This window comes from Corythoichthys intestinalis, chromosome 8 (assembly GCF_030265065.1).
Source record: "Corythoichthys intestinalis isolate RoL2023-P3 chromosome 8, ASM3026506v1, whole genome shotgun sequence".
NCBI classification, from domain to species: Eukaryota; Metazoa; Chordata; class Actinopteri; order Syngnathiformes; family Syngnathidae; genus Corythoichthys; species Corythoichthys intestinalis.
Window position 1 is genome coordinate 41,944,546 of NC_080402.1, and position 26,657 is coordinate 41,971,202.

Genomic DNA, 26,657 nt, shown 5'->3' on the forward strand with positions numbered 1-26,657 from the left:
AATGTGCCTAGACCAACAACCAACATTACGTTAAATAGATGGCAAACCTAAATAAACGAAAAATAATTCATACAGTGGTACCTCGCCATACGATCGCTTCGACACACGATCTTTTCTACATCCGACGAAATGCTCAAAATATAACGATTTCTGACAGCCTCGCAATTTCATTGTTTTCCCGCAAGACGGATGCACGGCGGATTTTCTTGTGAGAGAAATCAACATGGGTTCCAAGAATGTTAAAGCAGGTGGTGAGAAAAGAAAAAAGGTGAGGCTTACCGTTGAAATGAAGATGAAATGATGGACAAATATGAGCGTGGGGTACGTGTCTTTGAACTGCTTGACAAAACTCCTCCCACCTCCGTTCACCACTCTTTTTTAAGTTAAGATGACAATTATTTTTGTGGTTCCATCGCCAAAGAGATCGCCAGCTTCGTCAGGTTTTTAATCATTTATTTCAGAACTTGTGCAACACAACACACCAACTGCCAGCAACAACAGGACGTTAAAAGGGAAAGTAATATCTCAACTGCACTCTCTGACACTCTGCCCTCAGCCCCACGGTGCGTTCAGGTACACCACGCAAAATGCATCGCCACATTAGAACCCGATTGGTTACAGGTATTATTATTATTATTATTACTATTATTATATTATTATTACGATTTTTATTCATAATTTATTTGTTTTGCTCTGTGTAATTGCTATTTGCAATAGTAACAGCATTACTTATTAAGGATTTAGTGTAGGTTTTCGGGTTATGGAACAAATTAACAGAATTATTTATATTGTATTCTTATGGGAAAATCCTGCTCGACATACGACCATTTCGACTAACAAACAAGGTCCTGGAACGAATTAACTTCGTATGTAGAAGTACCACTGTAATTGATCACTACTACGTAAATTGTGACAAATACACAGAGTGGGAATTGTCATATGAGGTATTACCTAAACTTTTTGAAATCTTTTTATTTTATTTTATGGTGCTCGCATGAATTAACAGAGTAATTTAGCTTGCCTAAGTGAGCAGTACCTCTAGTGATGCCACAATATTTTCAAATCAGGAAATATTATATTTTGCTTTTGCACTAGGCTGAAGTAATTGAAACTCTGAGTATTTATTTTTTGCACTATTTCAAGAGATGCTTTTTCAGCTTTGGAACTATTTGCACATTTTATTACCAAGGTTGCCAGCTGGCAAGTGATACCTGACCTTAACTGTAACCTCAGTCAATCGCCACAAAGAATGGTGCGTTGTCTTTTTTTGCACATAAAGAATGTTAGCAGTAAAAATGCAAATTCACAAGCTTGATTTTTTTCTTCAATTTGTTTTGTACTTTGATACTAACTTTTTCAGCCAATAGAATAAACTTTCTTTCAATGGCCGTGACAAAAAAAAAAAGCCTTTTTTGTTTTTCCTGTTGTATCGAACCTGTACCGAATCGTGACTTGTGTGTATCATTACACCCCTGTCCACTGCCCGTAGTTAGCTGGGATAGGCTCCAGCACCCTCGTGAGGATAAGTGGCTCAGAAACTTAATGAATGAATATATAAATGAATATATATATTTTATTTGTTGCAATTCTAATCAGGTTAAATTAGGAACTTTTCTGTGGCATTTCTGATGGCCTTACACAGCAAATTCAATTTTCACTGACGATTGAAAGGGACAGATATGAGTAGTTTGTATTTACTACTGTGATGAGTTCACAGTGGAACAGTGGATGAGTTTTTGGCATTACTGCCTCACAGTTTGGAGGTTCTAAGTTTAAGTATGCACACCCGTCTTTCTGTGTGGCGATTGTATGTCCTCCTCTTGCTTATGTGTTTTTTATCCGGGTATTCAGGTTTCCTTCCACATTTAAAAAGCAAGCCTGTTAGGTTGACTGAACACGATACAGTTTCCCAACGTGTAAATGTGAGTGTGAACATTTGATTGTCTGTTTTCCCCCAATGATTGGCTGATGACCCAAGGGAGAATAAGCGCTACAAAGAATGGATGGACAGATTAGTTCTCAAAGGAATGCCTAAGCTTTGCTGTCCTTGTCTTTTAAACTTCTTAAACTCATTTTTTTCTCCTCCACTGTGCTGTTATATTACCTCCATACACATCACATCTGTTCCATTGTCATCCTGTCTCGTAGCCATTTCTTAATCTCCTTTTTGTCTCTTTATCTCCTCCACTGTCTCTGCAGCAAACGGTGCGTCCCACCTTTTTTGCCAGGAAGTTTGAAGCCAGTGTGAACCAAGAGATAGTGAACCATCTGGACGCCTACCTGTTTGGACCATTTCCACCGGGGACGCCCGGCTTAAACTCGTACTGGGAGAATGTGTATGACGAGCCAGATGGTGTGGCCAGCCTGTCGGACACAAAGCTCACCTACTACCATTCCTTCTCAAGACTTGGCTTGGCCCGTGCTGCTGCCTCGCTGCAAGGAAACCCAATGGATCACAGCTGCAGGTTAGAATTTGTAAACATGCACATGATCAAGCATATAGTTGAATTCTGTTATATGGGCTTTTTTGGGGATGTTGCAGTTTCCAGTGGTGTTGAAGTGCTTCAACTTGCACCCCATCTGAGGCTACGTCTACACTAGGACGGATAATGGCCTTAAACGTGTAATTAGTTAGACTATACGGTATGTCGGCCACACTACTATAAGACTTGTCCGGATTAGTTGTTACGCGGATAATGTTGGCGGGTAGTATTACCTACCGCTTAATATGGACTGCTGTCTCTGTACAGCTATCGGATACTATGGAAGTGACATCATTGAGGGTGCCATCGCCATTTTTAGTGCGGCATGACGGCATTGTAAACAATGAAGGCGGACGATCAAGACTTGGCATTCCTGCTCTGCTTTTCCGCAGGTGGGCTCGCTCGGCTTGAACGAGCTGTGATGAGCTGATTATGCGTTCACATATTTTTCTAGAACCTTCAATCATACGTCGCAATAATATGCTTCAATTCAGTGCCCATTTGTGGTCCTCCCATCGTGGATTAGTTCATCGTTAAGTCTCTGATCAGACAGCAGCGGGGCTGGCCCTTCTCAACACAATGCCGGCCAAACTGGAGTATACAAAAATGCGTAAAGGAAAATGAAACCCTTAAAAGTGAACTGCGTGGTACCCCAAGTCAGAGAGGCGCTAGATCATTTTCATTTTGATGACATTTCCGCCTGTAAAAACTGTCGCCACTTCCAGGAGCGCCACTGTTACGCACAAGCCCTCCTGGCTGTGGTTTCCACTTCCAGGAAATGTACGCAGCACCACACCATATGTTTGTATTTGTTATTTTCCAAGTGGTGAGTGCGCAACTGGGCATTGATTGTAACATCCCAAGTACTGTAACAATGTCAGGCTTTCGTTGTTGTTCTTTTCTAAAGATTTATTCCAATCACAACTCAGCAGCTGCTCGTAAAAGCCGAGTGTTCAATCAGTCCCTTCACTCTCTCTCCCGTGTGATGCGTTCTATTGCGATCATGAAAAAAACCATGATCCCAAAACGGAGTTCCTGACCCCTGGTCTAGAAGGTGTAGTAATTTTGAAATTTCCAGCCAGCGAGTAATGAGTTTCCGGTTCAGAGGTAAACAGCGCGGGCGATGACGTAACACATGAGGCTTCTTCTTTCTACGCATGTACGCAAGTATGACTGTGTGCGCAAATGGTTGTTCGTCTCCTTGTGCCCTGCGATTGGCTGGCAACTGATTCAGGGTGGACGCCGCATATTGCCAATAGTTTGCTGGGATTGACTCCAGCGCCCCTGTGACCCTCGTGAGGATTAGCGGCTCAGAAAATGAATGAATGAAAGGTTTAACACATGCATTAGGCTACTGCTTTACACTGGAACAAGGCATAAATGAGAAACTGATTTCCATTCAGAATTGTATTTTTTCACTGATTTACAAAATTCCATCTAAAACTCCATCTAATATTTATTTTCCTTTCATTTCTTCAAATCTAAAAGCAAAACCTCAATTTTAACTATTACGTCACAGCCCGTTTTTTGGATTGTATCAAGGCTGATTAATTAATTGTGGACTTATTGGTGACTATGTTGCTTGTAGGTTCAAATTTAGCCAGTAGAGAGCATGCACTTCAGCCTATAGTGTGCTGGAGCACACTGGCGCTTGTTTATTGAATAAAACAATCAGTTTATGTGAGAGCCTTGATTTACAAAGACAAAGAAAAACAAATTGAAGCTAAAAATGGTGTACAAAACAAACAAAACCAAATACAAAGTCCTCATCAATGCAAGGGCCAAGTCTGTCTTCCACAGAGAAGGCTGTTATTATGTGATTCAATGTGCCTTTGTGGCTAGTGACAGGATAGCAACACAGCAACAGTTTCTCCAACTGATTTAAAAGAACATATAATCTCAGACCAAGAACATTTCACTCATTTTTATTTACTTAATTGTAATCGGATGTATTTTTTTGTATTCATCTTGTATCCCAGATATTAATTTCCCTTGAGGAATCATGTTTGAATTAGTTTGAAATGAATGATAAGTAAATAAATACAAATTTACATGAAGAAAATCAGTTCCACTTTGGCCCGTCTGAATCAATATGCTAAATTGGAATTTCCCGCCCCAGTATTACGGTCTCATGTCTCCATCTGTATAGAATTACAATAACGTAATGAATTAATGAATCACAAAGAGGCCTGCAAGGACAGTTTGTTATCTGTGAAACAATGAATTATGAATGCACCTCTTTGACTGAAAGTCCTTTGTATAGTGCATTTGTCCTTAATTTTGAGAACATCAACTGTCCTTAAACTCTCTCACAATTCACTTATGAATGAGACTGAATTGTTGCCCAAATATACAGTGCAGTGAGTTTATCCACATTTATCTGGCGTATGCTTGAGATCCAGGAAATGTTTTATCATAGAGAGACCAATATATAATTGTATTTCATATTTTACCTCATTCACACACTTTAAAAACATTTGAAATTCTGAATAATATGAAAACAAATGTTTGAAAAACAGTACAGTAACAACGTCTTTGTGTATTTTGTCACTTATTTGATCAAAACAAGTGGCAAAGTGTTTTTTGTCTAGCCCAGTTAAAGTGTACTGTAAAACAGGCACAAACATAAAAACAAAACAACAACAAAAAAGTAAAAATCAGGGGGAAAAAAGGTGGTCGCTTCTCACAAATACGCAAACATCTTACGACCCTCAAGGCTGAAGAAGTTGTGTTTGAAAGGTGCAGATTGAAACCCCTTGGGAGGGTACGTTTCGGCGGCAGTGAGCATTTTGTTGCAAACTTTGAAGGAGTCCTATAGCAGAAGTGCAGGCGTCATCATAGCATTTGGTGGGCTTCACGGCCAATGAAACCTTGATAAATGTGCTTTCTTGGAAGTTTGGAACACTCCAAAAATGGGTCTCACACATACCGTTGCTCGGCTAAATTAGATCTCGATGTACGTTTGGTGGAACTGTAATTCACAACAACAACTAAAAAAAACGTCCGTTCTCGCCGAAACTACTAAACCTCTTTACAAGGCTATTACAATCTCTCCTTAAAATGAGATTCACGTTTTTTTGTGCAACAAGTGGAATCGATCGAGAGCCAGGCGAGTAGGCTGAGTCCTAGCGGCGACGAAGCCGAGCAAAGTCTTTCCTCGCCAGATTAAATGGCGACTGGCAGGGGGGGTGTGGAAGTCGCGGAAAAAATCTGACACAAAAGAAAGAGTGGTTGTGCCATAAAATTATTGTACTAAACCACAGCAAATGCACAAGTATGCATTACATACTGTACATTACTATGTATATATTTGTATACTGCTCACTTGATTAAACTCTAAACTACTCACACAGGCTCAAATTCACTGTACTCGATGTGACGCGGGACAAGAAGCAACTTTGCAAGAGAACAAGAGAACTATATGGTTCTTCACATTATTCGGTGGTAAACATTTGGTCTTTTAATGGAAAAATCGAAAATGAAATTTTAGCTATTTTTGGTCACATCTCTGGTAAAAACAAAGCATTAAACAATACACATAGTATATATGTACTGTTTTCTCTCTACTCTGCAGGACACCGTTTGTGTGTATTTATTACTGTAATACGCCGTATTATTAACCCGGCAGTACACCACACACGTCTACGGCGCGACAACGTGGCCGCCGCGACAATGCAGTCAACGCGTCGCACACTTAAAGAACAGCAGAGTTTATTATTTGACGCGAGACGCAACCCTCCTGTGTCAATACTACTAGGTAGAATTGAACAGACCGGAACTCACTCATGTAAAAATACAGTGGAGCCGGTTGATTTTCAAAATAATATGCAACCGTAACTTACTTTTCAAGTCCATCAGATCTCTTTAGGCTGTGGGTAGATCGGATCACAGTTTACTTTTTGTTGTTGATTTACTGCTGTCTTCTCTGCTATAATAACCAACACGGCAGGACAGTATCAACTCTGCTTTTAATCTCGGCACACCAGTACCCCCGTGTTCAATACAAAACCCCTCTACCACAAAAAAAAAAAACAAGTAGGAACTAATATTCATATAAGAAATAAATTTATACAACTTAAAATATAGAATATACATGAATTCTACATCACATTTGTAAAACAAATACATAATAAAATAAATAATGTAATAAAATACATTGAAATGAGCTAAAACACCAGTAATTAAATAATAATAATAATAATACACAAATTTAACTTGAGAAAATCCATCAATTAAGCTTTTGAAAACCGTTCATAAGAAAAAAAAATGATTCATTGAGGCATTTCATTTGTAAAATACATGTTAAAATCTTTGTCATTGGGATTGCTTTTCTCTTAAGCACGGGACTTCTTTTTTCTTCTTCCTTCTTTCAGAGAGAAAGCTGACCAATACGCTGGGTCTGAAAGGCAAATGGTTGTTGTATTATTATCTTTAAATACCCGCTACTCTCGCGCAATCTTGCAATCCTCGCGTAAACTGATCAAGCCACGCCACAGACGCTTTGCTCATAAAACGCGTCCTATGGAAATTGACGCACCGTAGACGTGTCTGGTGGCAGAGTGGTTAGCATGGCCGCCTCACAGTTCTGAGATCAAGGGTTCAATCCCGGGCTCCAGCCTTCCTGTGTGGAGTTTGCATGTTCTCCCCGTTTTCTCCAGGTACTCCAGTTTACCCCCACATCCCAAAAAACATGCATGGTAGGCTGATTGAACACTCTAAATTGTGTGTGCGTGAATGGTTGTTCGTGTCCTTGTGCCCTGGGATTGGCTGGCAACCGATTCAGGGTGTACCCTGCCTGCCCACAGTTAGCTAGTTAGTTAGCTCCAGCACCCCAGAGACCTTCGTGAGGATAAGCGGCTCAGAAAATAAATGAATGAATACACTGTATTACTGTCATTTCAGTAGACACGAGAACTGCCAAACATGTTGTGGAATATTGCTCTAAAGTCTAAATTCAAACTTCTATATAGACTGTAAAAACCCCAGAAAAATATCACTTAAAATATTCAATGAAATCATTTAGTAAAAGCAGTGAAAGCCTAGTTTGGTTGGAAAAAAATGTGTTACCTATGTGCTCGAAAAGGGAAATTGCAATTAAAACAATTTGATTTCATGTACTTCATCAAGCATTTAATCAGCATATGCGCTCACTAACATCTGGTGTAAGAAAATTTTCAGGTTAACTTTAGTTTGATGATGCTGAGGTGATGAAACCCACATGCAAAGTGATTAAACAACAACAGATTAAAAAGCAGAAAAGCGGAGGTGTGAAATGCCGACTTGTACGCATATGCGTGACAGAGAAACGCTCTTTGTCAAAAAAAAAAAAGAAAAGAAAAAAAAAAAAACAGAAAAAAATGCAACACCTCCGTAGAATTGCAACAACAACACATCTTATATGCACATGGAAATGATTTCTTGCCTCAGCGCGGTAGAGTCAAATTAATTGGGACAAAGCATTTGCTTGAGCTTCAGAAAAAGGCAATGTTATCGGATCTACAGTTGATATTTATTCAAACTGTCAGTGCATGTTTGACTCAGCAACATTTACCCTACTATTTTTTTTTTGTCTTGCTTTCTTTGAGTGCAGCATCACTTGCTGTTGTAAAGTCAGAAGCCTGTCAGTTGCAATGGTTTGCTCCCTGAGGGGAAGACTCACTATGACAGCATGTCCAGTGTCATTGCTCTCTCTATCCCCCTGTTGCATTGTGGGCATTTTGTAAGGTCCTGTGGGTGAAGCCTCCTACAATCAGGAAGCATTTCTCCATCTGTCAAACTTCTCGAATGTCCACGCTGTGCTTTTACTCAGTCTTGTTTCAAGTAAAATGATTGCCAAGATTTCATCAAGGAAATGGTGATCAGATGCGGTGACGTTCAACAGAAATGAATTTAGATCAGCGATTTAGTATTGTCTGAAAAATGTTTTTAATTCACAAAAATGGATGTCTCCTTGTCCATTTAGTACAAAAGAATGAAAATCATGGCGTCCTGAAAGTATAGTTTAGTTTTGTGTTTGTATCCATTTGTAAGTCAACTGACACAAAATGAGATTTTATTACTCATACTTGTTGTTCCATGAGATTTTTCAAAATGTTCAGAAACCTTAATGGCATACGAATATTTGATGAAATTCTGCCACAAACATAACCCTTTCCCACTGGCCAAAAACCCGTGTCAACCCACTAACAATCGGCTTTTGGTGGCAGTGGGAAAGGTGCAGTGACCCGCCTCGACCCGTGTCAATCAACCCTCCAAGCGACCCGCGTTAAAATCACCTCGGCTCTGATCGTCTTGCAGTGTGAAAGCAAAACCCCGGGTCAACAGTCAACACCCTAATCTACGTGGTGACGTCGGCTCTTACGTGATGTGTCATAACAACATGCCAGTCGCCTCCCATTTAACACACCCCACAACCGTAGTTACGTCAATGCTAACAACAAAGCTAGTAGAAGAAGAAGAATTCACGTCACCTACGTTGCCTCAGCACAAGCAGAGTGTTGTGGCCCGGGGGACCACCCTGGGTCCCGGGGGGGGGGGACGGTGGCTCCTTTGCTGGGCGGCGGGAGGAGGGATGGGCTTCGCATGGCCCCCCCAGCCCCCCGCCCGCCCTCCCTCCCCGGGCTGGCTGGGTGGGGGCCGTGGCCCTGGGTTGGCGCCCGCGCGGTTTCTCCGCCCGTCTGCGTGGCTGTCGCGCGCCCGGTGGGGCTTGCGTGCTGCTGGATGTGGTAGGGCATGCTCGGGTTGGGGGTTCCGGTGCCGGGATTGGCGATGCGGCGGCGTAGGGTTGGTCGCCAACGGGCTTACACTCATAAGAGATTCAGACGATTACTGGGTTCTAGATCACAGAACTGATTTGTGTACACTCTACCCCAGCGGTCTCAAACCGACTCCACAAAGGGCCGCAGTGGGTCCTGGTTTTTGTTCCAACAGATCCAGCACAAACAGTTCAACCAATGAGGTTTCTACTAACATAAGCAGCACCTGATTGCAATCAACTGATTACACTTGTAAGAAACCAGATTGGTGAAAAGGTATTTGTCTCGTTTGGTTGGAATGAAATCCAGTACCCCCTGCGGCCCTTTGAGGACCGGTTTGAGACCACTGCTCTACCCCTTTCAATCACTTAGCTTATAGTCTTATAGACACCCCCACCCCCATTCTCCTCTTTCACTGGCCAATTGGCCCCCACATGGTGTAAACCGGAAATACATCTCGCTGACGATAGCACCAGCATATTAGTAACTAGTTTAGATGTTCAATGTATTTCTTGTTGTTGTTTATGTGTTTCTTTTCTTTCTTCTCTTGTATTTCTTTTCTTCTGTCCGCCCATAATCCCTTCCTGTTCGCTGCTTTGTCATAATAAAAAGGTATTTTGAAGGATCACAATGGGAGTATGTCAGACTCTCCATGTGAAACATTAAAACTGTTCAGAATCCGGGCACCTAGACTTCCATTCTCTGTGTCAAACAGCTGAACAGGACAGGTTTAAAAAAAAAAAAAAGCAGAGTGTTGATCCTTTGCCACATTTCGACCATTTTGAGGGCAGTAAAAAGCATGAAAACACAAACGGAAACGAGGCTTCCATAATGCTCTGCATTGTTTACTTCCTTGAACTGAATGAATTCAGTCGCACTTGTCGACGTTGATCTTAGCGTGGTGACGTCACGTAACTTTACGCACGGCTGAGGAGGGGTGGGCGGTTAGACGGGTGAAAAAAAACAAAAAAGACACAGCTTTTTTTTGTCAAAAGGTGCCAAATGCCAATTGCTAGTGGGTTGCATCGGCTTGGAAAAAACGCGCGTTGACCCACTAGTTTCAGTGGGAAAGGGGCAACAGTGGATTATTTTAGTCCCTAAGGAAACAAAAATGGGAAGGTGGTTGGCAACACTGTAAACTTTGTACTTCTTCTTCATCCAAAATATCTATTCATCCATTTTCATCACCGTTAATTCATATTCACACCCACAATTACAACGTCACTGAGGGAGAATTGATCTCAAGCCGCCTGCCATCAGTGACTCTTCATTCAAAACGTCATGAGAATTACCCTGGTAATATACCAGGCGCGTCAGCGTTGCCACCGTGTCAACGCAGTGAAACGCCGCCCTTCAAGTCAAGCAGGGAGTGCACACCAGTCGCAGTGCGGCCACGTTTTAGACGCGTCCTAGAAGAGGTTCAACGCGACACACTCGAAAAGAACGGCACAGTGTACTATTTGACACGAGACGTAACCCTCCTGTGTCAATTTGTGAAATTTCTGATTCTTAGATTGTTCGCGATTTGGCCGTGGAAGATTCGAGAACAATTCACAGACATCCAAATTCCGATTATTTAAATATGCCATGTAATGTGGAACTAAAACAGCGCGGTCTTCCAGACGCTATGGGGAACGGACCAAGAACTCACACTTCCTAGATACAAAACAGCAACAAACATGGCTGTTTTAACCAACCAACTTCAGACCTACTCCTAAAAATTTAAAAAGCAGACATGTGGAATTATTTTAGATTCGACTAGAAAATCTTCTTGAAAATAGGGTATTTCAAAGAATGTTGAAAGCAATAGAACTGAGGTACGTCATCCCATCCCGACGCTATTTGACTGACACGGCACACCGACTCTCTACAAGCAGACAAAAGTAGAAATCATGCCATCGCTGTCGAATGTTGACCAACTCGCCGTTATGTGCAATGTATGAAAACCACACGGGTGCTAATATGTCTGAGCTGCTAAGCGGTGCTGTAAATGAATGGAACATTGCAAAAAAAGACATTTTTGTTGTTATAGACAACGCCCAGCTGCCCAGCTGGGTAACTTTAGCCATCTGACATACTACGCCCACACACAGAACCTTGGTTTTTCGACTGCAGGAGTCAATGCACAGCACAGCACTTTCATTTGAGTATGTCGATCAACTTATGTTCTTATACAAGAACATAGAATTTTCTCAGTAGGTAAACACACTTTACCTGTCCTGCATATTGTTGAGGTTTGGATGCAAAATGAATTTTTTTTTTTTTTTTTTCTTTTTTAAATTATGTGTACCTTAATGTTTAAATATTCATGTTTACACATATTAACAAGCAGAAAAGCATTTTTTGAGCCATTTGTATTCAAGTAGTAGCACACATTTTCTTTCATTTATACCTCCTTGCACTTTTTGGTTGGATAAAAATAATATATTTCTGCAAAATGCTACAATTTATTCTGTTGATACTAAATGAGTACTTGAGTATTTTATTTACTGTTTTGAACTGTTAACTTGATCCTGAAATAGCAGTTTATTTAAGCCCGAGAAGATTTGTGTACTATTTTTGTAACTAATGTGTGAAACATTGAAAGCAGCTAAAAGGGGGAGGGGGGGGGGGGGGGGGGGTTGTGCATCAATAATCGATTTATAATCAAATCGTTGCCTCTAAATCTTAATCGCAATCGAATCCTGAGGTGCCCAAGATTTCCACCTCTAGTCAATACTATTAGGTAGGATCGGGCAGACCGGAAGTCTGTTGATTGAGCTGATGACCGTTGATTTTCTAAATAATTTGCAATTGAATTTATTAATTTCTGCATGGCGCTTTAACTTGAGAAAATCCATCAATAAAGCGTTTGAAAACCATTCATAAGAGAAAAAAAAAATGATTCATTGACGAATTTCATTTGTAAAATGTAAAAAGCTTTGTCAGTCTCATTTCTCTTTAGCACAGGACTTTTTCCTTATTTCTTTAAGAAAAAAAGCTGACCAATACACGAGGTCTAAAAGGCATATGTTGTATTATTATCTTTAAATACCCGCTACTCTCGCGCGATCTTGCAATCCTCGCGTGAACCGATCGAACCGCTCCACAGACGCGCTGCTCGTAAAACGTGTCCTGTGGATATTGGGGGCGAGAGTCAGTGGTGCGTTGACGCGGCCGACGACATTGTCGCGCCATAGACGTGCCTGGTGTATTACCGGGATTAGGAATTAATTTGAAGTGGATTTTCAGGTCAAATAGACCATATACAGTATATCGAGCTCAATTTAAAAAAAAAAAAAAAAAAAAAAAAAACTGACAAAGATATAAAGGGAGCACAAAGCAAAGAAAAAGTATTATTTGCATTTTGTCTGTCTGCGTGGGTTTCTTCAAGATACTTTGGTTTCTTCCCACTTAGATAATGCATAAAGTTTATGTTCCCTAGCCCATGAGTATTAGTGTGGGTGTTATGACTGGTTTATCTTAGTGTGTCAGGGCTGTTTACCTAACCTCGAATCTCATGTTAGTTATTTTTTCTCTGCCTTCCAACAACCTTGTGAAAGGATTAGCATCAAAGCCAAGAATCACTAGATTTTTCCCCGACATGAAAATAACTTGTAAAACAACGTAACATTTTGTTGTTCTTTTTAGCCATTACTGTTTTTAATAGTATTATGTACTTCTGAGTACACTGCATTGTGAAGCGGATGAACTGTCTACTACTTCACTTTTTATACTGGCAAAATAAGATATCACCTTTTTGAGCGGTTTTGCCTCTTCGATACTTGTAATTGATATATCTGTTACATTTCTGTTTTATCAAATATAATATCCTCCCTGGGCTATCATATGTACTTTGCATTCTGACACTCAATTATTTACAAATTAAACACTGTGTCTTGTCCATTTTAACTGGGATGGCTGCCAGTAAATGATTATGCTTCTGAGCCATTGCTGGCCATGGAGTTAATGTCCATCACCTCATGGTAAGCACATACCAAAACAACAGCTGGCTGTAACCACAAAGCCTTTTAATCCATTTAGAAGCCAGAAGAAAGTGACTCAACTGTCCATATGACCATTAGTCGCTTTTAAGACTTGCCCATTTCACCAAATAAAATGTGGGATTTTCCACTCAACGTATTTATTTCATGAAATAGATGGTATGCTGTTGGAAAAGAATTTTGGTCAAGTTCCCACAGTTTATAAATGTAAGCAGACAATGTACAGTACGTGCTCACCTTTCGGCGAAATTTGCTGTTTTGAAGTCAAAAAGGGTGACCTACATGAATTGTGTAGATCTGAGATTTTTTTTGGGGGAGGGGGGGGCAGGAGATTTTTTTTTAAATTATTGTTATTCTTATTATTATCATGTGATTAACTTAGTACATAAACTGAGCACTTCAGAAATCGGTCCTTTAAAAAAGTGACACTTGAACGGTCAGCAAATCCTTCTGGCTGCTTCGCTGACGAGAACCAATCATAGGCCCAAACCGCGTTCCAATATTCCAATCGCGTGCACACGCTTCACTTGTACATGAAGTGCTGGAAGAGCCTTTGGTTGCATTGCAAAGCTGTGAAACAAAAAGCAAGCCTTATCCACGCCGTGGCAGACCAGAGCGCAGCATACACACTTGCCTGCATTTGCCAGCAGATTGGATTTGGTGAGTAATGGTTTCGATCGTTTTCATCTTTTGTGATATAATAAAGTTACTGCCGTTTGTTGCAGCTTGCGTTGAGCACTGCCAGAGCTAGCCAAATCTCCCATGAAAAAAAAGCTCCCGTTAAGTTAGCGTCACGCTTGTGTATTTAATGGTACTATAAACGAAGAAACACACTGTTGTGTCAAATTACCGTATTGGCCCGAATATAAGACGGTGTTTTTTGCATTGAAATAAGACTGAAAAGGTGGGGGTCATTTTATATTCGCGGTACAGACGTTATACCCATTCACAACGCTAGATGGTGCCAGATATCATTGAAGCGATGTTCTGTCATGACAGATCTCCGCTACTCTCAAGTTTAACTATTTTGCATTATTTTATTGCAATGTTTTTCCTTATTCAGATTTGTTTCAAGACTACAGTTACAGTTAGACTTCACTTTGATGGTTAATGCAGTTATTGCAATTTTGTTGTTTTATCACAATAGATTGGTTTATTTACATTTCAAAAACCAGAAGCAATTCATTTACGAATGTGATTGCACTTTAGTTTACATATTTAAATGTTCAAATATTAAGATTTGAATGAGGCAAACTAGCATGCTTTTTCTCTCAAATATATTGTTATAATCATTTGTTTCAGATGTACTGTAATTATTTTCCGTATAAAAATTAATTTGGTGTTCAAAAAGTATTTTTTCAAACTTTAATCTTGAAAAAGAAGGGGTCGTCTTATAATCAAGGCCGTCTTATATTCGGGCCAATATGGTAAGTGGTGCTCTCGGATGGAGGGGGGCGCCTCGAATCGATCCCGTCGTCCACCTGAGGTGCGTTATTTTCGGCTGGGACTTGAGCTGATGGACGGCCCGACGAGTGGTGGGACTGATTCTTGCTTCTTATAGCTTTTCAGAAATACAGTGATCCCTCGTTTTTCGCGGTAATGGTGACCAGAACCCGCCGCGATAAGTGAAAACCGCAAGGTAGAGCACTTCCCCCCCCCCCCCCCCCCCCAAATTTTTTTTTGTGCGTGTTCAATGTATTTATTCAGATTTAACATTGGAAAAATGATGCATGTAAGACGTTTTTTTCCCAAAGTATAATTTATAAATGTTTTTTAATTACTTTTAAATGTAATAATTATGATAAGTTTTAAACATATTACTGTCCCACCAAAGTATTTTTGAACAAGAATTAAATGCTTGGCTTTATTAAATGCTTCATAGTGAGTCTACTCAAATCCTCTCAAGCTGCTCACTTAGTTAAACGATGATTGACGCATGCACAAACATTTTCTATGATTGAATTTTTTTTTGTCAGAAGCAACTTATTTTTTGATTGAATAATCAAGACACGTGTCCTAGCCAAAATGTGGCCCAAGCGCAAAACAACATTACTTCAATTGAAAAAGTTGTTTTAATGAAGAAAAATAGTTTTCAAATGGTTTTTTGTCTCAAATTTATTTTTGCATTCAAACACATTTTTTTTTTAATAGACGTGACTTTTTTTGGATTGAAAATATATATTTTGATTGAAGCAACTTTGTTTTTGACTGAAGCAACTTTGTTTTTGATTGAAGCAACTTTTTGTTTTTGATTAATTAATAAAGACACAGATTTACGTCCATAGTTATTGAGAAAGAAATTAAGAAAGCTTTAAAAATAAAAGCCACCAGGGAGTCTAATTTTTTGAAATGTAAGATTTATATTTCATTACATAGACATCACTCGTAAGGTAAGGAGGTTGAGGGATGAAAAAAAAAGGGAGTTGGATGAGGCTGCTATTGGCAGTGGATACCTCATCAGCTGGGTGAATAGCACACTTGGTGAGAATAGCAGATTGCAAGGATAGTCAGGTATAACATACAATAATTCTAAGCACAATTACAATGTTATTTTTTTATAAGATTTTATGTCATCAATAATTATTACGTGCTAGAGTTGTCAAATATAGATAATAATGAAATAATAGATTTGAAAAAACTGATGGTGTCTCAGTGACCATCTGATGTGGTTTGTTCTCAGACAAACAACAAGTTGAGGAAGGAAGTTTTGATGTACAGGTTGAAGGAAGAAAAGAGGCAGACTAACTGAGTCACAGCCAGAAAATGTTAATGACAGTGTTGATTTCTATTCACTGTTGCCCCCTCCCAATTAACGTATGTCACAGTCACAGCCAACTAAAATCTAAAGCTGGTTAACATTAAAGTTATTTTGTTGTAAGGCACAGGTGTCAAACCGATTCCAGAAATGGCCAAGTGGGTGCTGGATTTATTTCCAACCGATACTGTGCAGAGTTTAACCAATGAACTTCCTACTGAAACAAGCAGCACCTGACAAAATTTAACTGATTACACATGTAAAAGATCTGATTGGTGAAAATGTGTCCTCTTCATTGGTTGGAAAGCAAACCTGCACCCACTTGGCCCTTTCTGGAATCGGTTTGACACCTGTGTTGTAAGGTATTAAACACTTGTCCCTCTACCAGTCTCTGCACGGCCTTGCTGAAACACATTGTGGGTCGACAGAGCTCAATATTTCATTGGGTTGTACAGTGTAACGGAATATATTTCCTCCTCACTTTTCTCACCTTTTTAACCCCTGACCCATTTTCATGCCTGATGCAAGTACCAAAACACAGCATGTAACATTTTTGGTTAGTTAGCATTAATAGTGCACTTTACTTGGAATATACGTATATATAATTTCCTAAAGTTTTTTTTTTTTACCGATCTCTATTTCACTTATGTTTAGCTGGACAACACCCAAATGCACACACAATATGGTGTAATTTATTTAAAAATATATGTTTAAATATTTACTCTGCAACTAGCCACCCTTTGACACTCATGTAAAATTACTGAAAACAGCAGAGGGTTTCTTAAAGAAGCAGTTACCTCATAATGACAGTTCATAGCAATTTCAGGGCCATTTCCAAATGTTACTATAATCATTAAAACAGAAGGTACATCCTCCAAATGACTAATTTTATGAAATGATTTGTTCTGGACAGTATAATTATTATTATAATTTAAACACTTACAACACACTTGAATTAAGAGGACTGTGTAGAGGACATGACAGAACCTCAAACATCCAGTTAAAGTCCCAAAAATGTATGGTATTGATTAATTTCACCAGTCTTCTTAGTGTACTGGTATGTGTGCAAATATATTACCACATATTACTTAGTGATAATAGACGAAAAGAAAATCATATGTTTGTTGGACAACTAATGAGTGAAACGTAGTACCGCCACTTTATAATCTCTTAATCTAAAATTACAGAAACATTCAGCAAAATATTTGCCGTTTGCCTATATCTAAATACTTCTAGAGTAGTGGTTCTTAATCGAACCCCAGGGGTTTAGCGAAGGTTAGGACATACAGGCCCCTATTTTCATATTCTGACTAAAGGCAAAGCTTTTAGACTAGGTTTTGGACTGGTTTGCCTCCGTTTTAAAGGCTTTATTCCACTCTATCAACTACTAGCCCTCTATCTAATGGAGGAAGAAACTGGTCTTCTCAGTGGAAGGTTGACTCGCACTTGGTATGAGGAAGTATAATAGACATACAGGCAGCATAGACTGCACAAGTAATAAAACCATTTTTGCCTCATTTTACGCCATGAAAGTAGTATGTGATGCAAGTGTGCGGCAGTAAAATGAGGATGGAGACATGAAAACAACAAAGGAACAGTGTGAAATCCAACGTGAATATCAACAGCAAAAGGCAAAATTATTTGTAGTTAATTTGAAATCCGAACGGGATTTCACTTAGCTATTAGCTTGCTAGCTTTGCTATTTCAGTTTTGAATTTGGGGGGGGGACTTTATTATTCAATTCTGAATGGTTCGGTAATTGCACATGTTAAACTCATGGGGTTAGGTACCTTTAGCAAGGTTAAGAACTGCTCTTCTAGAGTAAAATCTGCTGTATATGATAGTCCTAATGTCTATCTTAGGTGACCAAACGTCCTCTTTCGCCTGGACAAGTCCTCTTTTCATGTCATAAAAAATGTCCGTTTTTCATGATTTTTCATGGGACCAATTTGAAGATAATCCCTCCGGCCGCTGGGAGGGCAGCGCCTGCCTGAGTGACATGGCTCCTACTCGTAGGGGGAGAAGGAGTAGTTCTTCTGCTTGTTTTTTGTTGGCAGTTTACCCCTTGTAACACGGGGCATAACCGCCATCTACTGGGTTGACGGTTTGGCAAGAGATCAGGCAGTTACAGACTTCAATAAGGAGTGGTTTTAAGAGACGTTTGTACTGTTGTATTGTGTTCATACTGCTCCATACACCTTTCTGTAAGTTTATCTCTTATTAATGTCAATAATGTGTCTTCTGTTGTATATTGGGTTATATGTGTATACAGAGATGGAGTATATTGTATTCAGTGTTGGGAATAACGCCGTTATAAATAATAACGGCGTTATTTTTTCTGTAACGGGGTAATCTAACTAATTACTTTTTCAGCCATTACAACGCCGTTACCATTACTGACGGTCAAAAGCGGTGTGTTACTTACTTTGAATAAATTGAAGAAACTACCAGCTGTAGCGAGTCTACTCTGCTCTGTTTATTTGTCATCCAGGACTTTGGGTGCGTTCAGGTTCATGGCAATGAAAACAGTAAACACACATAGCCTACCTTTGCAGAACGATGGAGTTGCCGTTTGATATGGTCATAATGTGCTGGTCCTGCACCCATCCGCAGCAAAACTGTTCGTAGCTCTGTAGCGATTTGTATTTCGGAATCGCTGATGTGTTTAGTAACATACACCAAACAATAAATACAGCAGAATGTCCATTTCGCGTAATTGTGGAAGCCCGTCGACATCTTTACTCCATTTGTCTTCGGCTTGCTTGTAAGGGTCAACATTGTTCACATCCTTAAGTTTGATCAAATATCTGTTCTTCACCTTAGTAACGAGTTTGTCTCTTTATCAAACTGGCAAGTTAAAGTTTAATGTCCCGCGAGCCAGACCTGCTTCCAATATGGCTGCGTTGTTGTCAGATCTCACGTGATCCCCCATTCTGTGACGTAAACGCTCGAGCAGCGCACGTACTTCTGAGCCGGTTGTTGATATGTGAATTGTCTCGCCCTATGTTTGTATATGTGTATTTGTTGTTAATAAAGTTTGTTTAAAAAAAAAACAAAAAAAAACTTCAGAGCCACTGTTTTCACATAAAAACCAAAACAGCGCGTGTGGCAAACACACGCACACAAACAGATGCAGAGGGATATGATGGCAGAGCATTCAAAGGAAAATTTGTCCTTTACAAGGTGGAGATATAAACACTATTTCAAGTTGGTCGAAATTAAAGGAAAGAACGTGCATGTAAAGTGTAATTTATGTCCCGGGGCAAAGCTTTTATCGACATCTGTGGTAAGCAATTCAAATCTGTTTATTTTTGTTGCACTTCAAGTGTAGGATAAATCTGTTGCTGGTGAGGTGCAATAAATATTACAAGGTTCTATAACACAACTATCTGTCTGTTCTTCTCTATTCAACTGACTCGAATACAGCTCAGAAAATGTCAAATTCTTTGACATACAACAACTTCTTTTTAAAGAAATGGAAATAGTTATATATAATACTTTCCCTGGTAACTAGTTACTTTTACTATAGAGTAATTCAGTTACTAACTCAGTTACTTTTTGGAAGTACTGAGTAACTATAACTAATTACTTTTTAAAGTAATTTGCCCAACACTGATTGTATTAGTCTTGTATTCATTTTTCTGCGTTCGTGTATTTGGTTGAATGTTAGTATTATATCCTAAGTTGCTGTGTTTCGTATGCTTCAGGGTTCCGCCATCTATGATAATGAAAGGAAATTCCATATTGACAAGGAGGAGTATTTCTTCACAATTAGTCTGTGTTGAAATTGACACTTTGCATAGACTACTACTGCTGCCTGTGACGTGTTCCCAGAGCGCCTGCCGAGATGTTAAGAGTTTTTTACGATGAATACGTATATAACAGCAACTGTTGACTTCTGTCGGAGCTTTATACTACCGTAAAATCCCGTTTGGTGTCGCACCGTTTTACCTCGGCTCCCGGTACTCGCTAATAAGGTAGCTATCAGTTAGCTAAGCAGTGCTAGGCATTGTGGGAAATGTAGTTTTGAACTTATGTGTTTGGAAACATGCTGGTTGAATAGCTTGGAACATTGGATGTGTGTATTGACTGGACACTACATTTCCATGGGTCTGCATTATACTATTTTTGTATTATTATTTAATCCGTTTTAATTTATTGATTTTATTTATTTATTTATTTATTTTTAAATATTTTTTTTAGGAAGAATAATGCCAGTTGATTAACCTATAAACTGTTGAGTAAAAAATATTCCCATGTAGTGTATAATACATACCTGTCAAGTTGTACGGTTTCGGCGTAATTTGTGCAAGTGAGTACTGATTTTTAAACATGTACACTGTACGTTCAAAATCTGTACGTTTTCAGTGCATTACGTTTTTATTTTTCTCTGTTCGGATTTTGTCACCGTTTCAGCAACGAGACAATGTGCGTTACTATGTGTTACGTTGGTTGAATGATGTGAGAAAAGTCAGAGACGTGGAGAGAGAAGTGTGTTTGTTGTAACGCTGTAGCAAACGCGATGCTAGGTTAGGTGGCTACGATATTTCCTGACTGTAGCTGACAGCCTCAATCTACGCCTAGATATCACATGCATATAGAACTACATGCGAAATGACAGACTCAGCGGCGTTGGTAAACAGACGCCATTTTAAAGCAGTAGACTTTTCGGAAAGGCTCCGTTGTAGTGAACCTTCCTAGCTAACCTTTTAGTAACTTTTAATGTAAAATACTACTAAATCAGCAAAATCTTGATTTGAATCTATCTTTAAATGATGAAACAGTTTTAAAACGTTCATATTTCGAAAGTAGACAGAAGGGAACTAATGCAAAAACAGGAGCAATTTTAACAACTGTAACGGTTGGTTCACAACATTAAATGACTTCCAAACATAGCAAAGGTTACTATGGTTTTTTTGTTTTGTTTTGGTTTGGTTTTTGGTGAAAAAAATTTAAAAAACATGAAAAGTAACACCAATTACTTTGCCAAGTACCCAATTACTCTTACATTCAGGTAACCGAGTTACTAACTCAATAACTTTTTGGGAGAAGTAATTTGTAACTGTAATTAATTACTTTTTAAAAGTAAGATTAACAACACTGGTCTGCAGAATGAAAAGCGACGAAAGCTGATATTTTATTCTGCCAATTTGTTGCCGAACACAATTTGCCTGCAACTATTGCTGATCAATTCTCAGAATTAGCAAAAGAAATGTTCCACGACTCAAAGATTGCATCGTTAAGTTAATTTTATCAATTGACCTTTTTAATTTATTGGACACACTAACAAACTACTTTCAAGTCAAACTGAATTGCGAGCTGAAGTGCCATGAAGTGCAGCCATCAAAAGACATAATAGAAATTGCCAAAAGTGCTACACAATTATAACAAAAGTCACTGTTAAATTTTAGTAATCATGATGTAGCTGAAGATATTGATTGTTCTTTGATTGCACCAGATTGTATGTTTCAATATTACCAATAAATTCATCGTATTTTAAAAATTGTAAAACATTGTAAGATGAGTCACCAATTTGTAAGGGCATACGTCACTATTTGTAAGATTGACAACGGCCTCGGGTTGACAGGTATGATAATATATACTACATGGCAATATATATATATATATTTTTTTTTTTATATATAACTGATTTTTTTCTATCCAGACAGAGGAGGCACACTTTATATTAAAGTGATATAGGCATCTTTGAATGAACTTCAAGTAAAATTCAAGTATCTTTTTTGGAAATCAAAATATGGTCACCTTAATCTATCTAACCTCTAATATCAGATGAATATGAATTATACTATTTAACTCATGGTTTTGGGTTTGATTGTTTTTTTTTATTTTTAATGTGCACATGTAAAACAGAGATGTGCAACCAGCCGATGTAACAGTAAAAAAGTGGGAGCATGTCAAGAAAGAGGATTTGGGGGATTTAGCAGCCCACTGTGACTGTGAGTGGCATAAAGGACTGAATGGAGCTTCTGTGCTGCATTCACTGTGGCCAGTTCACACCATCTTTTGGGACTGCGTAATAAAAGATCAGGGATGAGAGAAAGAAAAGAACGATAGTGGGACAACAGAGGAGAGCAGCAACAATGTAAAACAAACGTACAAATTGAATATAGTGGTGAGGGAGATAGCTGAAAAGACATGCACTCAGTTGTACTTGTGGCTGCAAATATTTGCTGTTCTGCTTGTCAGGGTAGAATTTACCGCGATGGGTTGACTCCTGCTCTTTCTGTGGAATACTAATGAGGCCCCGGGCACAGAAGAGCAGCAGTGGCCAGTGCGGGTGTGTTACTGTGCACTTGTTCATGGAAAAGTCTGTCAATACAGATTAATTTAAAGGAGCAGAAGAGATGAAGGATGAGAACTCTGAGTCAGGATGTGTGCTCAGAGCAGCTGCAGATTGTTCCCAAGCAATTGCTATTCTGGCTCTTTTTCATTTTTTCCAGAAGTCACTCATATTGCCCTGAAGGCTGACCACGTATACCAGGAGGCACACTAACAAAGAGACCAATCAGGAGGGCATGGCCTTCTTTCAGCTTCAGCTGAGAGAATGACCCAGTTCAAATTTGTGCGTGCGTGTCTGTGTCTGTATGCCCACTTCAATGACTAATGTGAATGACTATTTTGTAATGCTCTGTGGTCTCAGCTGTCACATTTTTTCTGTGCCAAGTCACAAACATAGACTAATGATTTAAAAAGTTTATTTTTTACTTTGAAGATCACAAAAGGGCTTCTCCATCATGATTTCACTTCAATTGTGCAAACATCTGAAACTGAAAACACTGGTAGGTTTGTATTCAGTTCATATTTCAAAAATTTTAATTCTGAGGTCAAGGTGTCAAGTTATTGCCAATACCTACTTAAAACCTAATACAATGTGCCCGAAATGTTTTTCGACAACATTTGAGCATTTTTTACAAGGACACAACGTAAAAAATACATTATTCAGTAATTATATTTGCACATAAAAATAGCAAAATATTCTTAACAATAAGCCTTGCACTTGCACCGCTCATCAGTATTTGAGATATCCTCACATCTTCTTCTAAAGTCCGGGCCAAGTTTTTGAAGTAAATGCTGCAAGAAGCCAGACTAAAAGTGAGACAAAGTTTAAAATATTAATGTGAATTTTAAAAAAAATACAGCATTTAGCAAGTGTGTTGCAAATAGATGCAGTCGTAGTACAGTCATATGCAGCATTACTGGCTGCATTAAACAGGGTGATGTTTTCTCGCCCACTTTTTTTATTATTTGCAATGATGTGGTAAAAGAAGTAAATGAGGCATATGTGGGCATTCATGTGAGAGACTTGAAACTACTGTATGTATTCAGCGTTATGCAGATGACATTATGTTGATTGCAGAAAATTATCTTGACATTCAGAATATGTTGACTATTTTTCATTCCTAGTCAGACAGACTGATATTGAAGTAATGAAGATAAACTATGATAAAACACAAGTTAAATTTCAAGGGGGGACAAATTTTATATATATGTATATATAAGTATGTCTATATCCAGTGTTGGGAAAGTTCTTCTCGAAATTTTCTACATGAACTAGCTTAAATTACAGTTCACAAATTTTAAAATGAGCTGTTCAGTTCATAGTCCATAATTCAAAATTTTGAACTAAACTTGATGGTTCAAAAAAAATAAATTTTTGTAGTTCTTTTGTAGTTTTTTTTTTTTTTTTTTTTAACTTTTTGTAGTTCTTTCTTCTCCCCAATTATTGCTGCAAGCTATTATTGATAGTCAATATAAGAACCACAGACAGCAATTATTTTATCCGCTTAAACAATAAAACTGTCAGTTTCATCTTCATATTCAATTTCAAATCTGCGTGGGTGCTGACCCGTTCGTAAAACTCACTTTAATTTTGCTACTGGGCCAGTGTTCTGTTGGATTTTGAACCCCATCAGAAATTGCAACCTTGTGGCTCTTCACCTGTAACGTTACAAACGGCCGCGAATGCAGCAAGGTAAATACTAAAAACTGTCTAAAAATAAAGGAGTTATGTACTTACTTTTTTTTTACTTTTGACATGACTTTTGTGTCATGGACACACACGAAGGAAACTTCTCTCTCACCACGTCTTCCCCGTGCCGTTAAGTATTTACACCGTATTCATGTTGCAGACGTATGTTTATGATGCAACATGTTTAAATATTATCCAATGATGATAAATACAGTACAACTGAATGTAAAAGAATTATTATTTACCGCCATAAAAGCTTCAGGAGCAAAAGCTGCCATATTTGCAAAACACCATAGCCGTGACAGCACAGTATGGATGATTTTCCGCTATTAAGGTTATTTTTTTTTCTTTTTTTTTTATTGAGTTTGTAACCTATGGCTTTATCTGCAGTTTTTTTCAGAAAGTCTCTAATTTTGAATTCATGAATGTGGTATACAGTGCCCTCCATAATTATTGGCACCCCTGAAAAAGATGTGTTTTTTAGCTTCTAATATTTTTTTAAAATTCAAATAATATGGGACCTTAATGGAAAAAAAAGAGAAAAATCCAACCTTCAGCCTTTGGAAGCGAAACAGCCCCACAGCATCACTGACCCACCCCCATACTTCACAGTGGGTATGAGGTGCTTTTCAGCATGCGCATCTTTCGTGGCACGCCAGACCCACTTGGAGTGTTTGTTGCCAAAAAGCTCAATCTTGGTCTCACACAAAAATACACACGTCCCAGGCTTCAACTAGGACCGTGTGCTTTGTTCAGATGAGACCAAGATTGAGCAAGGCCCTGGGAACCTTGTTAGGGTGCATGGATTCATGAATGCATTGAAATACCAGGACATTTTAAATCAAAATCTGTTGCCCTCTGCCCGAAAGCTGAAGATGGGTCGTCACTGGGTCTTTCAGCAAGACAATGACCCTAAACATATGGCCAAATCTACACAGAAATGGTTCACCAGACACAAAATCAAGCTCCTCCCATGGCCATCTCAGTCCCCAGACCTTGTTTTGTTGGCAAAAGGTGGTTGTACAAAGTATTAACACCAGGGGTGCTAATAATTGTGACACACATTATTTGATGTCAAATAATTTTTTTCTTTATGTGGGATTTTTTCCCCACTGAATGAATGCACTTGTATTGAAGGTTGGATTTTTCTCTTTTGTTCCATTAAGGTCCCATATTATTTGAATTAAAAAAAAAAAATTAGAAGCTAAAAAACACATCTTTTTCAGGGGTGCCAATAATTGTGGAGGGCACTGTACGTACTACTTGTCCCATGATCACCCTGGGTTCAACGGGATGAGACTTGGGGATGGAGGAAATCACTGCTCTGTTATATGATATCTATTGAGATGTGCATGAGCGTTACGGTGCATAAAAAAAGAGTTGACATCACATATACCGCAGTAGTCGCGTATGTTCTTTGCTGCACAACACCAGTACTTGACTATGAAAGAAGTTATGAACTATATGCTGAAACATTTTTTAAATAAATAATTGCTATTAGCATGGGAGACATAAACCTTTGATCAGTGGTTCTTCACGAAAGGTCAAAGCGCTAAATTGAACCATGTCACATAGTCACAGAGCTCATTGAATGGCCAGTTGTTGGTATATACGTCAGCAATTCCAAGAGTTATTGATCTTTCAGATCGCATTGCAACAACACACCATTTTGTTTTTTGTAACAATGTCTTCTCTGTCAGGTATTTCCCCATGGGCCACCCGGTGTCGGTGCACCTCTACTTCCAATCTGACCAGTTCCAGGGCTACCTTGTCAGGCACCATGCCACTAATCTAGCAACAAGCAAGCTCGAGACAATGGAGACCTGGGTGGCTCCTAAGAAGATCTTCAAGTTAACCACACCTCCAAAAAGCACATTCAGCAGGTTGCTGTTTGCAGAGGTGAGTCTACATACTGTCTTTTGTCACAAAATTAGCCTTTGCTGATATTGAGAAATTAGTTCCAGTAAAAAGTGCCTTATTTTTTAAAGTGCACCAGATTATAAGACGAACCAACATTGAACGAGTTGATTTACATACATAAGGTGATCTTGGTTATAAGGAACACATTGGATTTGTCATTTGTTCTTTATCATTTAACATTGTAGTTATCCGTCCATCAATTTTCAACACCGCTCATTCTCGTCAGCGTTGCATGGTGCCGGAGCCTATCCCAGTTGACCTCGGGTCAAAGGCAGACTACGCCCTGAAACTGCTTGCCAGTTTGTACGAAATACACAAACGCCAATCGCACCCACACCGCCACTGAGATGCAATTGATCCCACAACACCTGCACCAAGTCAGACGAATGCACCACTAACCCATCAGTGATCATTGTAATTATTTCTAATTTTTTAAACGTTTCATTTATGGATTTGTCGAATGATATATGTGTTTCTTGAATGTGTAACTGGAGTACGCAGTGTACCGTAATTTCCCGAATATAACGCGCACTTTTTCCCCCAAAATGAACTTCTAAAATCATGGTGCGCATTATAAACGGGTACATGGATGGAGACAGAAAGACAGATATATATATATATATATATATATATATATATATATATATATATATATATATATATATATATATATATATATATATATATATATATATATATACATACATATATATATATGTAAGAAAGAGTATATATATATACATATATATATATATATATATATAAACCGAT

The 26,657-nt window shown here is 38.8% G+C and overlaps 1 protein-coding gene across 1 annotated transcript in view; it reads left to right on the forward strand.

Annotated features, from left to right (window-relative positions):
* The window catches only part of xylt1 (xylosyltransferase I), a 158,362-nt gene that overhangs the window by 112,542 nt on the left and 19,163 nt on the right, over window positions 1-26,657 (forward strand). The window contains 2 exon segments of the mRNA XM_057842618.1: window positions 2,200-2,465; window positions 25,667-25,865. Of these exon segments, the coding sequence (XP_057698601.1) occupies window positions 2,200-2,465; window positions 25,667-25,865 (465 nt within the window).